At 42.1% G+C, this 16,426-nt stretch overlaps 1 protein-coding gene across 1 annotated transcript in view; it reads right to left on the bottom strand.

The window, feature by feature from the left end:
- The window catches only part of IL17REL (interleukin 17 receptor E like), a 63,175-nt gene that overhangs the window by 39,394 nt on the left and 7,355 nt on the right, over window positions 1-16,426 (bottom strand). The window contains exon 2 of the mRNA XM_081957219.1: window positions 8,066-8,093. Within this exon, the coding sequence (XP_081813345.1) occupies window positions 8,066-8,093 (28 nt within the window). The remainder of the gene's footprint in view (window positions 1-8,065; window positions 8,094-16,426) is intronic.

Below are 16,426 nucleotides of genomic sequence, written 5' to 3'. Positions count from 1 at the left end.
CCCTATCACTGAAAATATGTGTCACAATGTGCAATTCTCCCTGGCATGCAATTTATTGAGCTTTTCGGGCCCCGGTAGGCCAACCATGGATAAATCCAAGAAAAGAAAAGAAAACAGGAGAAAACAGAATGTTTAATTCAACTATATAATGTTAGTTTTGTAGCCACTCAGGAAATAGTTAGGCACCAGAAGGATTTTGTGGCTCCCGGTGTGTTTTTTTTTTTTCTGTGGGAAATGAGTTCAAATGGCTCTTTGAGTGTTTAAGGTTGCCAACCCCTGTTCTAGACATCAAAGCATATTCTCACAGTTTAATTAACCATTCTTCCATAGCGGAAAAGAAGGATCTTTCCCCTCCCCCACAAAAAAAAGCAGATAAAATTCTTGCAGCTATTATCTTAAACAATGCCAGGTCAGCATAATTTGAAGGAGTGTGCGCTTTAGTAAAGTTTAATAGAAATACCACAAGTTGAAATGAAATTTCAGTTTTCATTCCATTCTGCAAATAATTGATTTCCAACACTGTTGAGTTTTGCTACATTAACATTGGATTTGGAAGAAAGATCCAATCTCTGTTCATTTACAGCAGGGGTGTCCAAACTTGCCTCCGGGCCTCTGGGCCTAAAGAACTGCCTAAAGAACTGCCCTGGGCCTCACTGGTGGAACGTAGATTATAGTGGACTGTGAGGTCTGTCCCCTCCCATCTTATTATTTGCCTTTTAAATATCTCTCTACTTCATTCTATGTTAATCTTACATCCTAGACCTGCTACAAAGAGAGACCCTGCCATAGCCATAATCATAGATTGGTCATCATCCCAACTTATTCAAGGTCTGACATCCTTCGACTGCGAGGGTCCCCCCTCTCGCAGGCATGCCCCCCTGCCCTGACGAGGGCCCACCTCAATGAGGGGTTTATTAACCCAGAGAGGTGGAGGAAGCGGGGGATTAGGGGTTTTTTAGTAAAATGTTTTGTAAAGCTTTTAAGGGGTTCCAGGGAGCGGGGAGGGTTGGTTTGGCCCTGGGGTATGGATACAACCAGGCCAACAGGTAGGGTCAAGACGGAAGGGAGGGTCAAGACGGAAGGAAGCGAAGCGGAGCGGGTGGGAGGAAATAACATTCCTATAAGGGGAATTCCAATCACGACGGTCGTAGGGAGGGGCAGGCGCGAGGACACCAGAAGAACGTATAGTCGGTTGGGAGACCGGGGCCACTGGATACGCCCGGTCGCTTGTACCAACCCCCGCAGACTAGGTGGACAGGATCAGCAGAGCCTGGGCCTTAGGCTGATGTTATGTAACGCGAGGTCCGTGGTTAACAAGGCCCCCCTCATCAGTGACTTGATCACAGAGGGGGAGCCGGACCTCGCAGGAATAGCGGAAACCTGGTTGGGCCCGGAGGGGGGGTTGCCCCTCAGGGAAATGTGCCCTCAAGGTTACCGTGTATTCCACCAGCCACGGGCCCAAGGTAGGGGTGGGGGGGTAGCAATTATCATCCGGGACGATCTGGCACCGAGAGAATTCACTGTGTCGCAGACATCTGGTTGTGAGTCTCTGGGCGTAAAGTGGGGCCCAGGGAGTCAGTTGGGCCTGTTGATAGTATACCTGGCTCCCCGCCATACATCAACGGCCCTGCCCGAGCTCCTCGAGCGGATCGCGGAGATGGCGGTTGAGACCCCCAAACTACTAGTGATGGGGGATTTCAACTTGCCGTCAACGGGAAAGGCATCCGAGGTAGCCCGGGAATTCATGGCTTCCATGACAGCCATGGGTCTGACTCAAGTAATTCAGGACCCCACTCACGAGCGAGGCCACATTCTGGATCTTGTGTTTGTCTCCGACCAGTGGACGAGTGATCTGGGAAGAGGGCATTTAGTCATCACGCCCCTGTCATGGTCAGATCACTCACTTCTCCAGCTGGACTTCCCTGGCGCTACTCCCCACCGCGGGGAGGCGGAACCAGATTATCCCAGATGGTTCCGCCCCAGGCGCCTGATGGAACCGGATAGGTTCCAGGCGGAGCTTGGGCCATTTCCTGCTGACCTGTCCCGCCCCCGGGCTGAGGACCTGGTAGCCGCATGGAATAGTGCGGCTGCCGGTGCCTTGGACCGGGTGGCGCCTTTGCGGCCTCTCCGACGGCCACGATCGACCCGGGCCCCCTGGTTTAACGGGGAGCTAAGGGCGATGAAACGCCTTAGGAGACGCCTGGAGAGTAAGTGGAGATCCTCCCGCTCCGAAGCTGACCGAACACAGGTAAGAGCCTACATAAGGACCTACCTTGTGGCAATAAGAGTGGCCAAACGTCAGTATTGTGCCACTCTTATAGCGTCCGCAGAGAACCGCCCTGCTGCCCTGTTTCGGGTGACCCGCTCCCTTCTGTCACAGGAGCAGCGGGACCCCCCATTGCAGGGCAGGGCAGAGGAATTTGGAGAGTTCCTGCAGGATAAAATCGATCATATCCGGAGAGGTTGGACCCACTCCAGTGCTCCAGTGGGGACGTCCGAGACTAGTCTTGAGAGACCATGCTGGGAGGAGTTTGACCCTGTTGTCATCGAAGATTTGGACAGGTTGCGCGGGCGACTGCGGGCCACCACATGTTTACTGGACCCGTGTCCCTCCTGGTTGGTGCTGGCCTCCTGGGAGGGCTCACGAGGCTGGCTACTGGGACTGGTGAACGCTTCGTTGGGGGAGGGCCGGATGCCGGCCGCCTTGAAAGAGGCGGTGGTCAGGCCCCTGCTCAAGAAGCCTTCTCTGGACCCAAAGGAGCTAGCAAATTATCGTCCTGTCTCCAACCTTCCTTTTTTAGCAAAGGTTGTTGAGAGTGTGGTGGCTCAGCAGTTTCCGCGTCACCTGGAGGAAGCTGATTATCTAGACCCGCGCCAGTCCGGCTTCCGACCCGGTCACAGCACGGAGACGGCCTTGGTCGCGTTGGTGGATGATCTCTGGAGGGCAAAGGATGGGGGTTGTTCCTCCATCCTTGTCCTATTAGATCTCTCGGCGGCCTTCGATACCATCGACCATGGTATCCTATTGCGCCGGCTGGAGGGGTTGGGGGTTGGAGGCACCGTGCTACGGTGGTTCCACTCCTACCTCTCTGGCCGGACGCAATGTGTGTTGACGGGGGAGCAGAGGTCGACCGCAAGGCCCCTCATTTGTGGGGTCCCACAGGGGTCGATCCTCTCGCCTCTCCTGTTCAACATATATATGAAGCCGCTGGGCGAGATCATCCGTGGTTTTGGGGTGAGTTACCATCTGTACGCTGATGATACTCAGTTGTACATTTCCACCCCAAACCACCCCAATGAGGCTGTCGAAGTGATGACCCGATGTCTGGAAGCCGTACGGGTCTGGATGGATGACAGCAGGCTCAGGCTCAACCCCTCCAAGACAGAGTGGCTGTGGTTCCCGGCTTCCCGATTCAATCAGCATACTCCATCGCTGACCATCGGGGATGAGCAATTAGCCCCGGTGGAAGGGGCGCGCAACTTGGGCGTCCTCCTTGACGATCGGCTGACCTTAGAAGATCACGTGGCGGCCGTGGCAAGGGGGGCGTTCCACCAGGTTCGCCTCGTGCGCCAGTTGCGGCCCCTTTTGGACCGGGAGGCCTTGCGCACAGTCACTCACGCGCTGGTGACGTCCCGCCTGGACTACTGTAACGCTCTCTACATGGGGCTCCCCTTGAGGTGCGCCCGGAGACTGCAGTTGGTCCAGAATGCAGCCGCGCGGGTTATTATGGGGAGATCGAGATTCTCCCATATAACACCTATCCTGCGCGAGCTGCACTGGCTTCCTGTGGCCTACCGGGTGCGCTTCAAGGTACTGGTTACCATCTTCAAAGCGCTCCATGGCACAGGGCCTAGTTACCTGCGGGATCGCGTCCTGTCCCATACATCCCTGCGACCCACTCGCTCACACAGGGAGGGGCTACTCCGGGTGCCGTCCTCTAGAGAGTGCCGGGGGGCGGTGCCCAGGAGTAGGGCCTTCTCTGTGGTGGGCCCTACCCTTTGGAATGACCTCCCCCCAGACATCCGGACAACAACCGATCTTCGCTCCTTCCGTATGAAGCTGAAGACCTACCTGTTTTGTCAAGCCGGCCTGGCATAACGTTACAATCTTGCCACCCCAGGTCATTTTATAATGGGAAATTTTGTTTTTAATATTTTTGGGTTTTAAACTTTGTAAGTATGCTTATTTATGGACTTATTTTTACCTCCTCTGCACGATATATGGTGCTATCTTGATTATTGCTCTGTACGTCGCCCCGAGTCCCTGTGGGGAGAGGGGGCGACTAATAAGTTCAATAAAATAAATAAATAAATAAATAACTTTAAGACTTGTGGACTTCAACTCCCAGAATTCCCCAGCCAGCAGAGCTGGCTGGGGAATTCTGGGAGTTGAAGTCCACAAGTCTTAAAGTTGCCAAGTTTGGACACCCCTGATTTACAGCATTGGGGGAGGGGGGTTCACACTACTAGCTTTAGCTATCATTTAACCTTATTAGCTGTAAAATATCTTATATCAATTCTCTGTGACGTATAAAATGAATTTCATATTCTTTTACCATTGAAATTACCATTGCTCAATCTCTATAACAATAGAGGTACTATTCAGATCTTGCACCAGCCTAATTATATGTCCAAAATAAAACTAAGGACAGTGATGGTGAATGTTTTGGACTTGGTGGGTTAAAAATTCAGGAAATGCCTAACTTGACACTCCTGCTATTCTCTCTCATTCTTTCTCTGTCTCTCTGTCTCTCTCTCTCTCCTCTTCCTCCTCCTCTCCCTCTCTCTCAGAAAACAAAAATAATTCTCTCCCCCTACCCCCCAATCTCGGTCACCCTGAACAGTGGCACTTATCAGCAGCACTGAGGTTGGATCTGAAGCAGAGGCCATCACAGTCACTCAAAATGGTTTCCTCACATCATTTCCCAAGATGCGCATCAATAGGCAGCATTCTCTTTCTGTTGACAAGCACCTATGGCCTACCCGAGACTGCTCCAGATTGCACAAGGTCTTTGTTTTTTAAGTAGCCTAGGAGAACGCTGTGAACCCTGCATGAAAACAGGCCCTAGCATTGCACAATTTTCACAGACTCAGGAGGCCACACAAGAACATGACCTTCTCACATGACTCCCACAGGGCCCAGAGTCAGCGCAAGAGCATACACCATCCTCATGCAGCCTCTGCAGCTTCCAAAGTCTCTGAAAAATGGAGCATGCTTTCAAAAATGTTTGTCAGGAGTTGGGGAGCAGTGGTGTGTCACCCAAAATATCACCTTGGACATGTGTGTCATAAGTTCACCGTCACTGCACAAGCAGATGGTTTGTGACCAATACAGTCCTGACCTCATTCCACCTTGCTTCCCCACTAATTCCTCTCAATTGATTTTCAGGTGACAGGCATCAGCTGCCCTGAGGATCATTTCGTGAGAGAAGGGAGCTGCCCAATAAATTAGTGGGACCCCCTTCCATTTCATAGGTCAGTACTCTGTTGATTTTATCAATAACTGATAAAATCTTTCGGTCCTCCCAATCCCAGCCCTAGTCCCAACTCATAGTAGAAAGAGTGATGGGTTAATATTTTTCTCATCAGTAGGCAATGCCCATTAAAGAGAAAATGAAACCAGAGAATCCACCAATCCCTTTCCTTAATATCAAATATATGTAGAGAGTGCCACTGGGTGGCCTCATCACTGAGACAGAAAATGACTTAGAAATTGAAATAAAGAAGCTTGTGCCAGAATATTTTTCTGCTGACTCAAGGACTATAGGAATGCAAGTTGAAGTGTCCACGAGCAGAGAGATAATAAACTTCTGAAAATAAGAGTGGAGGGTACAATAAAAGCTGAAATACAACAACTTACTCTAATAAAAACACAGAGAGCCCAGGTTGTAAACAATCTTTTACAAGATTTCATCATTTATATAATCCTTTTATTTAGGTATCTTTATTCACTTGATTCCCCTTTCATTGTTCTGATGTTTTAATGCTTTTAGTGGATTTTAATTATTGTTTAAATTATTGTTTATATAGAGTCCCCTCTATCAGATGACATGATAGATAGATAGATGATAGATGATAGATAGATAGATAGATAGATAGATAGATAGATAGATAGATGATAGATAGATAGATAGATAGATAGATAGATAGATAGATAGATAGATAGATAGATAGGATAGATGATAGATAGATAGATAGATAGATAGATAGATAGATAGATAGATAGATAGATAGATGATAGATAGATAGATAGATAGATAGATAGATAGATAGATGATAAATAGAGACAGACAGACAGACAGACAGACAGACAGACAGACAGACAGACAGACAGACACTTGAATAATATACCTAGTACACCACAGGCCACAATAGATGAAGAAAATTATATCCACCTTCTGGAATATACCAGGCAAAGTACCAAATCTACTGTGGGTAGACCAGTAGATAGATTAGTTTGGGCTAGTGGTTAAGGCACCATGCTAGAAACTGGGAGACTGTGAGTTCTAGTTCTGCCTTGGGCATGAAAGTCAGCTGTGTAATTTTGAACCAGTCCCTCTCTCACAACCAATCTACTTCACTGTGGTGGTATTGTGGGGGAAAAAGCAGGAAGGAATATTATGTATATTTGTCACCTTATTTATAAAAATAATAAAAGTAAGATAAAATAAGTAAATAAGTCATAATAAATAAATAAATGTTAAGTTATTTTAAGTGATGATAGCCATTGAAGACACACACTTACAAACAATTAAAAGCATATCACATCACACTCTCCAGAAGAAAGGTGGGCCAAATCATTATAGATTGCATCCAAATTGAATATTTGGTCTATAATAAGAGTTAAAGGCAAATGGATTTGGAACATACAATAACATTCCATAGCTTGACTGCTGATGCAATGTCAGGATGTACAGTTCAGTAACTATTTTACATTGCTTTACATTTCACCCATTCAAAAACTCTGTTTAAAGATTTTGATAGCTACCGTATCTTTTGGTGTATAAGATACACTTTGTCCCCCCTTTTGGTGGAATGTCTGTACCTCTAATACAGTGAATGTTGCCAAAGCCCCATCCACCCATTGGCCCACACCCTTCAGCCTCTGCCTCCCAGCAATTTGACTCCTTGCAGCAAACAGCAAACAACGTGGTCAGCCTCAGCGCAACCTGATTTAGCATGAGCAGCTGATTGGCGGTTGGATCTGCCTCCCGGAATACCGCATATCAGCTGTTCCACGCTGCAGGGATCACCACTGCCCATCACTTGCATCACTGCCTATCACTGCTGCCGCCTCTGCACCCCCCATTTTCAGCCTCTGCATGTTCCATTTTCAGCCTCCATGTGCCCCATTTTCAGCTCATTCCAGGCAGCAGGGAGGTCAAAAATGGGCTACATGGAGGTGGTAAGAGGCAGCAGCAGTGATGGCAGTGATGGGCAGTGGTGATCCCTGCAGCCTGGAACAGCTGATCGGTAGTATGGAGGCAGATACAACCGCCAATAAGTGCCAAATCAGGCTGTTTCCTGATTGCTGCAAGGAGGCAATTGCTGGGAGCCAGAGGCAAAGGCATTTTTTTCCTGTTTTCCTCCCCAAAAGCTAGGTGCGTCATATAGTCCGAAAAATACGGTATTTATACATTACTTTACATCCAGAAAAGGTTGTGTAGAAAAACCACCATTGATATATGACAAATGAGTATGCCCATGGTTACTCATTTGCAGTACTTGTGTAGGTACTGATATTTTCTTTGAGGGACAATGGGTGATACAATCAAAATATTTGAGTATAAGGATTGATAATACATTTTGTATTCTGAGAATCGAAGCCTCTTTTTAAAAAATTATTCTTGTTAAAAACAAACATACTATTTAAGTCATTCACAGAAAAGCTTGTATCTTGACATGACCCAAGACATTTGAGGATGAATAAGAAGAAAATTTCCAAATAGGAAGAAAATTTTAAAAAAAAATTAATGAGCTTTCAGGCTGATTGGTCATTCAAAAATTTTGCTTTCCTGATCTTAAGAACGAATAAATATAATAACAATGAAAATATAATACTTACTAGAAAATTGATGTTTGCAATGAAATCCCTACAGAGGAGAAAATTAAGATATATTAATTTAAATAATATATCTAAGGAATAAAATAAGACAAATAATATTCATATATTCATATAAAAATACATGTTAGTTCTTAGAGGTCACTTGAATTATGTGGATGGAATCCAAAACATAATAGCACTTAAGATTTCAATCCTGGTTAGAAATGCCAAAGAAATTGTCTAGATAAAAGAAAATTAAAGAAAGATGCAATCAGTTTCTTAAAATATGTGAAGAACTTTCACACAGAAATGAAATATATCTGCTCTATGTTACTCCAGACGGAAGGACCCAAATGAAATAGTGAAAAATACGAGGATTTCTGTTAAATCTTGGGAAAGGTTTCTAATAAGCTGTAGAAGGGGGTATACCTGGGAAATACTGAGCCCTTCTTTATTGAAGTGGTATTGATATCAAGACTAGACAATTACCTATTTGGATTGTAAAAGCAGATCCTGTATTGCAAATTCTACCCTGAAGCTCCTGGAGTAAATGATCTCAAAGTCCTCTTCAACTCTACAATTCTAGGAATAAACAAGGGCTTAAAATCTGTCATATCTGTCATAAGGTATGCAAATGTTGGGGACGCGGTGGTTCAGTGGCTAAGATGCTAAGCTTGTCAATCAGAAAGGTCAGCAGTTCGACGGTTCAAAACGCTAGCATCATGTAATGAAGTGAGCTCTCGTTACTTGTCCCAGCTTCTGCCACCTAGCAGTTTGAAAGCATGTAAAAAAAATGCAAGTAGAAAAAATAGGAACCACCTTTGGTGGGAAGGTAACAGCGTTCCGTGCATCTTCAGCATTTTGTCATGTCAGCTACATGATCAGGGAGACGTCTTTGGACAGCATTGGCTCTTTGGCTTTGAAACGGAGATGAGCACCGCGCTCTAGAGTCAGGAATGACTAGCACGTATGTGCAAGGGGAACCTTTGCCTTTACTTAGGTTGTGAGCTTTCAATTGGCCCAACCCTATCATACTCCAACCAGGATTTTAACATTTTATTTTAGGATCACATTTGCTTTTTATGCAACAGAAAGAGCACGTACCAATCTAATTGAAGTTATGAGTATATTTGAAAGGCATGCTATGGCTATATTTTATGAAATAACTCTACCCAGTTATTCCAATATAGTCCCCAGGCTGCCAGTAGGATCTGGTGAAAAATATTTGTAAAAAAAAAAAAAAACAGGTGGAGTTTTGATTGCACCATCATGACTGCCATCCGGACTTTTTACATATTTTGTAGACTTGTCCAAGATTTCCCTTTTTTCTATTCAGAACATCTGCTTCAGATTAAATTTACTCTTGCCTTCTCTCAAAATAAATTAATTTTTTAGGCTAAAGCTCAGTGACCTGAATGTCAAAACAGCAGCTTGCCTGCTTGTCTAAGAAAGAAACTGTTCATTAAACTAGCCTCTAACCAGTGGTGGGATTCAAAAATTTTTACTACCGGTTCTGTGGGCATGGCTTGATGGGTGTGGCATGGCTTGTTGGGTGTGGCATGGTGGGCGTGGCAGGGGAAAGATACTGTAAAATCTCCATTCCCACCCCACTCCAGGGGAAGGTTACCACAAAATCCCCATTTCCTCCCGATCAGCTGGGACTCAAGAGACAGAGAATACATGGGGGTGGGGCTAGTCAGAGGTGATATTTACCGGTTCTCTGAACTACTCAAAATTTATGCTACCGGTTCTCCAGAACTGGTCAGAATCAGAAACTGGTTTTTTTTACTACCAGTTGGCTTGTGTGCAGAAATGTCCAGGTGGGGCGGAGCTTCCCCCCGCCGCCACTACTGGTTCACCCGATCCAGGCCAAACCAGGAGCAACCTGCCTCTGGCCAGAACCTGCTGAATATCACCTCTATCTCTAACCTTGCATGCCCTGGGGATTTATATGGTTTTCATGTCATCTGGTTTTTAAATATTGGACTCTCGTTATCATTGGTTTGCAGAAAGGAAAATTCAACATTTGTTTTCTAGAAACAAAAATGTCAGCCACCGTAGATTAGATGATACCATACACATCAGGTAAAATGTTGCTTCTGGTAAATAAGCCACATAAATGAAAGGGAAATAGTGCCACGTGTATTCTTTAAGCCGCAACAGTGGTTTAGCATATTATGCAAATGCACTCTCAACTAAAAACATCAGAGAAATATTTGAAATTCAAGCAAAATAACCAGAGGGAGAAAAAAAATCAGAAAATAATAATTAATCCAAGAACAAACTGCACTATGACTTTGAAAATTCTGGCAAACAAAAGTATTTCCAATGGAATTGACAAAAGATTCCAAAGTTGGCTTTTTTTTTTTCCGCAAGCCAACAATTTGTTTGGAAATAATAGTCTCCACATTCCATCTCAATTAACAATCTCAGTAACAGTATTGCAACTTTAAATATTGGATTATTATCACCTGTATTAAACTATAGGTGAGTAACTGAGACCTAATCTTAGCAACAGGCTTCAACAAGATATTATCCAGCATATGACTGTATTGTTAGAAGTTCATGAATCAGAGGGCGAAGGAAAAAGTGAAGCTCAACAAAGGAGAGACCATATCTTTTGGGAAAACCCGCCCTTAGTTTCTACTATCATGTAATGTTTGGTCTTTCATATTTTTTCATACAACTTAATCCTAATATAGTCCCTTTCCATTTTCAGTTCCCATAAATTTCCTTCAGCATTGCTGAATGATAAATATTGAAGTTAATCTTCCTTGGATGATATCCAATTGAGGAAGAAGGGCAACAGAATGAGATAATTTATTGGTTCACCAAATATAGCTCCTTTTCTAATTGATGTCTTTAACTAATGAAAATATGTAATATTGTAATGCAGGATAGAGCAGATGGTTATCTCTCAATTTATCATTTATGCAGTCCATTAGCCAAAACAAGATGGACTGAATACAGATTTGACAGATGAATGAACCATTTTTGTATACAACTATAACAGATGTATGGATTATGTTTTCACATAGAGATTTGCAACCAGACCTAACAAAGTTTAAATAACACCACAATATGAGCATTATTTGAGTTAGTTGTGGAGTTAGATATTCCATTAATTAAATCTTAATTCAAATCCTAAATATCTAAGAAGACAAGTTGTTTGATTACTGGATTTAAATCATGTGTCAGGCAGAGGTTGTGAGGTTCATACAACTTCACTTACCACACACTTATAACAGAATCACTACTTCTGGTATGAGATGATCCATCTAGCAAAAATACTTGTCATACTGAAAATAATGGATAGAAATTGAAAGGAGCAGCACTTTAATGGTAAGGGACAAGTTCATCTCCTTCACTGTAGATACTTAGAATAGAATGGTGAAAAACCACAATCTTGTTACTTTACTACACATTGTACAGATTCTTGCCACTTCTCAGGGAAGAATGGAAGTTGTGATAGTTCTTTTCAAGAATGTAGACTCTAGAATGTTTTTCCACATAGAGTTTGTTTGGCAGTGACTATTATGTCCTTTACCAATTCAAATTAAGGCATTTGGGTGGCCCAAAGCAGCATTTAAGTCTGTTTACATTTTCCTTCTATTTAGTGTTTATGTTTTTAGCTTGTTAGAGTTTACATTTTCTGCTTTTTTACTGTTTGTTTCACAATTGCTCTATTCTTTTTTGATGCTTTCGCCATTTAAAATATTTGGTATTATTATTTGGATTATTTGGACTGGGAGAAACAATATCAAACAAAAATGCATTATTATTTATTGGGTTTAGATACTGTCCATCTCATTCTTACATAAGAGTGCCTTTGTTGTTATTTCATATTATACATATTATACTTCTTTCTCAAGGAACCCCAGCATGGTTTGAAAGGAATAATAAATTTTCAGATAAAGCCAACAATCTTTAAAAATAAGAGACATATGATAACAAATTGTAAAAAGAGAAAAGCAAAGTAACTGGCTGGTCCTAGCATAACATTAGCCCAGAAATACCTAGAGAAAAGGATATTTAATTGTTCTGTGAAATAAATTAGTACATAGGCCATCAAAGCATCTCTTGAAAGAGGGCATGGAAAGAGGGCACTAATTGTGGCACTAAACTAAGAATTTGCCATACCTGGGCAGCACACTGAGACATAGTCCCATTGGCAGAGCATAAGCAGCTGGCCTTAACACACAAGGTAAGTAGCATTACAATATACATTCTTTTGCAATACTTAGACCAGGACTGTCAAACTCAATTTCATTAACGGCTGCATCAGGGTTGTGTGTGACCTTGGGGGGCCAGGGTGGGTGTGGCTGGTGGGCATGGCCAGCTTGACATCACTCCTGTCGGGGGCGTCTGTGGCGGCTCGATCACTCTGCCAGTGAAAACGGGCTCCAAGCTCCATTTTGACTGTGGCAGCCTCCTGCAACCCTCTGCCAGTGAGAACGGAGCTCAGGAGACCGCACACAGCCCTCCCGAGCTCCATTTTTACTGGCAGAGGCACTGCGGGCCAGTCCTTTACTGTTTCCAGGGCAGCCCCGTGGGGCAGGTCTAAGCAACCCACAGGCCAGATCCAGCACCTGGGCCTTGAGTTTGATACCCCTGACCGAGACTCTAAGCAATTAAGTCTAATTGACTAATGACACCACTTTAGGTGTAAGCAATCAATGCTGTTCTTTAAGGATTAATGTTATATAATCTCAGTTAACAGCCAGATTGCTCACTTTAACAGCCAGACAGGTGCAGCACTATATGCAATAACAAGGTTATTATTATGAGGTTCTTATGAATCACTAAGGCTAAGCTACAGGTTTAGTTGTCATGCTATCCAGGCATAGGGACTCCTTGTCAGTGTTACAGCTTGCAAATACAGATGCATTTGCATGCAAATATACATACACAATAAATAATTCACATCTGCAATTAAGGAATTGAGCTTTTCTGAGTATATATGAAAATTTAAGATCTTTAACCTTGTCCACAATAAGCAAGATTGCTTAATCATTAACGTATAATAAAATAATATAACAATTTGTATGTCTACTGAATAGCATTTAAATTATAAATTTATGTGTCTTTTATATATAAGTATACACACATGCGTGAGCGACTGTGGAAAAAGAAATCATGGGTTGTCCCAATTGTAATTGGAGCCCTTGGAGCAATACCTAAAGGGCTACCTCGCTATTTGAAAATTGTAAATTTACCTGACTTGAACATTCTGACTCTACAAAAAACCACCCTACTTGGAACAACTTATATCCTCCAACGTTACCTTAACAGTTCCGAGGTCCTTGGTTAGGACTTGAGCTGTTGAGCTACCAATACCAGTTATAAGATACACAGCTGGTATAGTTAACTGGACACAAGCTGATTTGGACATTTTGGACCGAAAAACCAGGAAACTAATGACAATGCACTACAGTTTACATCCACGCGGTGACACTGATAGATTATACCTGCCCCGAAAATCAGATGGCAGAGGATTATTACAAGTGAAGCAAATAGTTGAAGAAGAAAAACATGCACTGGCTGATTATTTAAAAGAAAGTCAAGAACATCTATTACTCGAAGTAAAGAACAAAAATCTACTGAAGGCCCAACAGACGAAACAAGAATACAGAAAAGATGTGATAAAATCAAGAATGGAGCGTTGGCAGAACAAAGCATTGCATGGTCAATTTCTGGAAAAAATGAAAGATAAAGTGGACAGTGAAAAAACTTGGTTATGGTTAACAACAGGTACATTGAAGAAAGAAACAGAGTCACTAATCCTGGCTGCGCAAGAACAAGCTATCCGAACAAATGCCATTAAGGCCAAAATCGAAAAATCCTCTGATAATGCCAAATGCAGACTCTGCAAAGAAGTTGATGAAACTGTTGACCACATACTCAGCTGCTGTAAAAAAATCACGCAGACTGATTATAAATTGCGGCACAATTCAGTAGCACAAATGATCCACTGGAATTTGTGCAAAAATTATAATATTAAAACAACAAAAAACTGGTGGGAACATAAGCCTGAAAAAGTCACCGAAAATCAGATGGTCAAGATCCTATGGGATTTTCGTATACAAACGGACAAAATACAGGCGCATAACACACCAGACATCACACTGGTTGAGAAAAATAAAGTTACAATCATAGACAGCGCAATACCAAGTGATAGCAGGGTCGACGAGAAGGAACATGAAAAAATCGCGAAATACCAGGACCTAAAAATTGAAATTCAACGATTATGGCACAAACCTGCAGTGGTAATTCCAGTGGTAATCGGCACACTGGGAGCTATTCCAAAAGCACTGGAATTATATTTAAAACAGTTAAAACTTGACAAAATCACCATCAGTCAAATGCAAAAAGCTGCACTGCTTGGATCTGCACGTATATTACAAAAATACGTTATGACGTCCTAGGCCCCTGGGTGGGGCCCGACTAGTAATCAATGCCAAATCTGGCGAAACAACTGGCCGCTGTGATACAATATAATAATAATAATAATAATAATAATAATAATAATAATAATAATAATAATAATAATAATAATAATAATAATAATAATAATAATAACAACAACAACAACAACAACAACAATAATAATAATGCAATAGAATATTTTAAACTAGATTTCTCTTTATATTAGCTTATTTATCATTCTGTTAATTATATTAGCATATTTATAATTATAAACCATATTTATATTTAATTCATACATAGCAATAATCTTTCTTCATCTAATTTCTACCTCTTATCTCTAACCAATTGTAAAATCAGTTCCATGGTAAGTAATATTCTGTGTCTTCTTTGTCCTTTATTTTTAATGTCAATCTGTCCATCTCTGCACAGAGAAAGTTAAATTGACCTGAGCTTTCCTGAGCTTTACAGATTGTTATCAGGTATAAGATTAAGCATAGCATGATTTAATCCCAGATGTGATTTATGGATAACATGAAATGTAAATCCACCCATTGTAGTTTACTCCCACCGTGGTTATAACATGAGATGTGGGAACTCTGCCACAGTCTAATCCTAAATTTCTTTCACAAATTGCTAGGCCAGATAGATTACACAGCTGCCTTTGCAGAATGAAAAACAGATATAGTTAGTACTTGGAATAGCCACATAATTCAATTTATTATGAAGCCAAGCCACACAGAAGCAAATATAAACAGTATTGGGGAAATTGCAATGCAAAAAAAAAAAAACCCCAGCATGCAGACCAGGAAGAAGCTTAAAAAGAAAACAAGATGAAATATAGCTTTCTTCATGAAAGATAACTAAAATACATAAGGAAGTTGTGAAGAATAATGTTTACAGTAATGTGTCTGTAAAGCCTTGAAAATACAGTATGTGAAAAACAGCTTCCTTTTCAAAGAAAAGATCTGTGGTACGGTAATACAGGTTAAGAGGTAACAATGCAATTTCTAGAAAGACATGCAGTTCAAACATGCCAACTCAAGGCAGTTTGTCTCCATGAGCTAATTTGACAAGCATGCTAGACCTCCCCTTTGACAATTAGTTTAGTGCACTGAGTAGCCAAGGAAGTCAACTTTTGCTCAGTGCCTTGCTCACTGACAGCAACCAAATCCCTTTGAAGATGCAATATTATAAAGATGACATAATAGAGAGCAATGGTTCTCAGGAGCATATTTGGAGGTGTACTATCTCCAGCACATTGTTTCATCAAAGGACTACATTGTATGACCCCCAGAATAGATTAGCCATGCAAGAGCTTCCTGATCAAGACATTTTGCCTTTATCCAAGAGAATGGAAAGGTGGCATGCCATAATTTACTTAGGGAATAAGCTCCCCCTAAAGACAGTACATCACGCCTTTTAACCAGTAAGCAAAGGAATGTGCTACAAGGTACAACTCAGAAAAACAAATAGAATCAGTAGTCAGTTAGGATCCTTTCACAATCTGTATACGTCAATCTTTGTTTTGCAATATTGTGCTCAATGTGGCATTGTAGATGTGAACGTGCTATCAACAGTGCTGCATTTTTGAGCATTCATTTGCACACAAAGACTCATATATATCAGCCTTAGGCCTGAGCAAGTTGGAATTACCAAGAATAAGTCAAATCCAAGTGTTTTTATAAACCTATGACCTAGGATCCAGAGAGGGAGTCACATTTTATTGTTATCTCAACTGCAACATTTCTTTTCCCCGATAGCACAATCAGGTGCTTTTGCAGCTTTTCCTCTAGAGATGTAACAGTGCCACCTAAAATCAATTTTTCTTTAAAAAGACAAACAATATAGAAGATGCCCATAAATTCCACCTGATCGTAGATTGTATACGCATGCAGTTGGATTAACAGTAGTAATCTTCTCCATTACTGTATCTATTTATTTCTAATGAATGTTTTA

This window comes from Natrix helvetica (genome assembly GCF_964273705.1).
Source record: "Natrix helvetica genome assembly, chromosome: 6".
Taxonomy (NCBI): Eukaryota; Metazoa; Chordata; class Lepidosauria; order Squamata; family Natricidae; genus Natrix; species Natrix helvetica.
The sequence above is the reverse complement of the archived record's forward strand: the minus strand, read 5'-3'. Positions and strand labels throughout refer to the sequence as shown.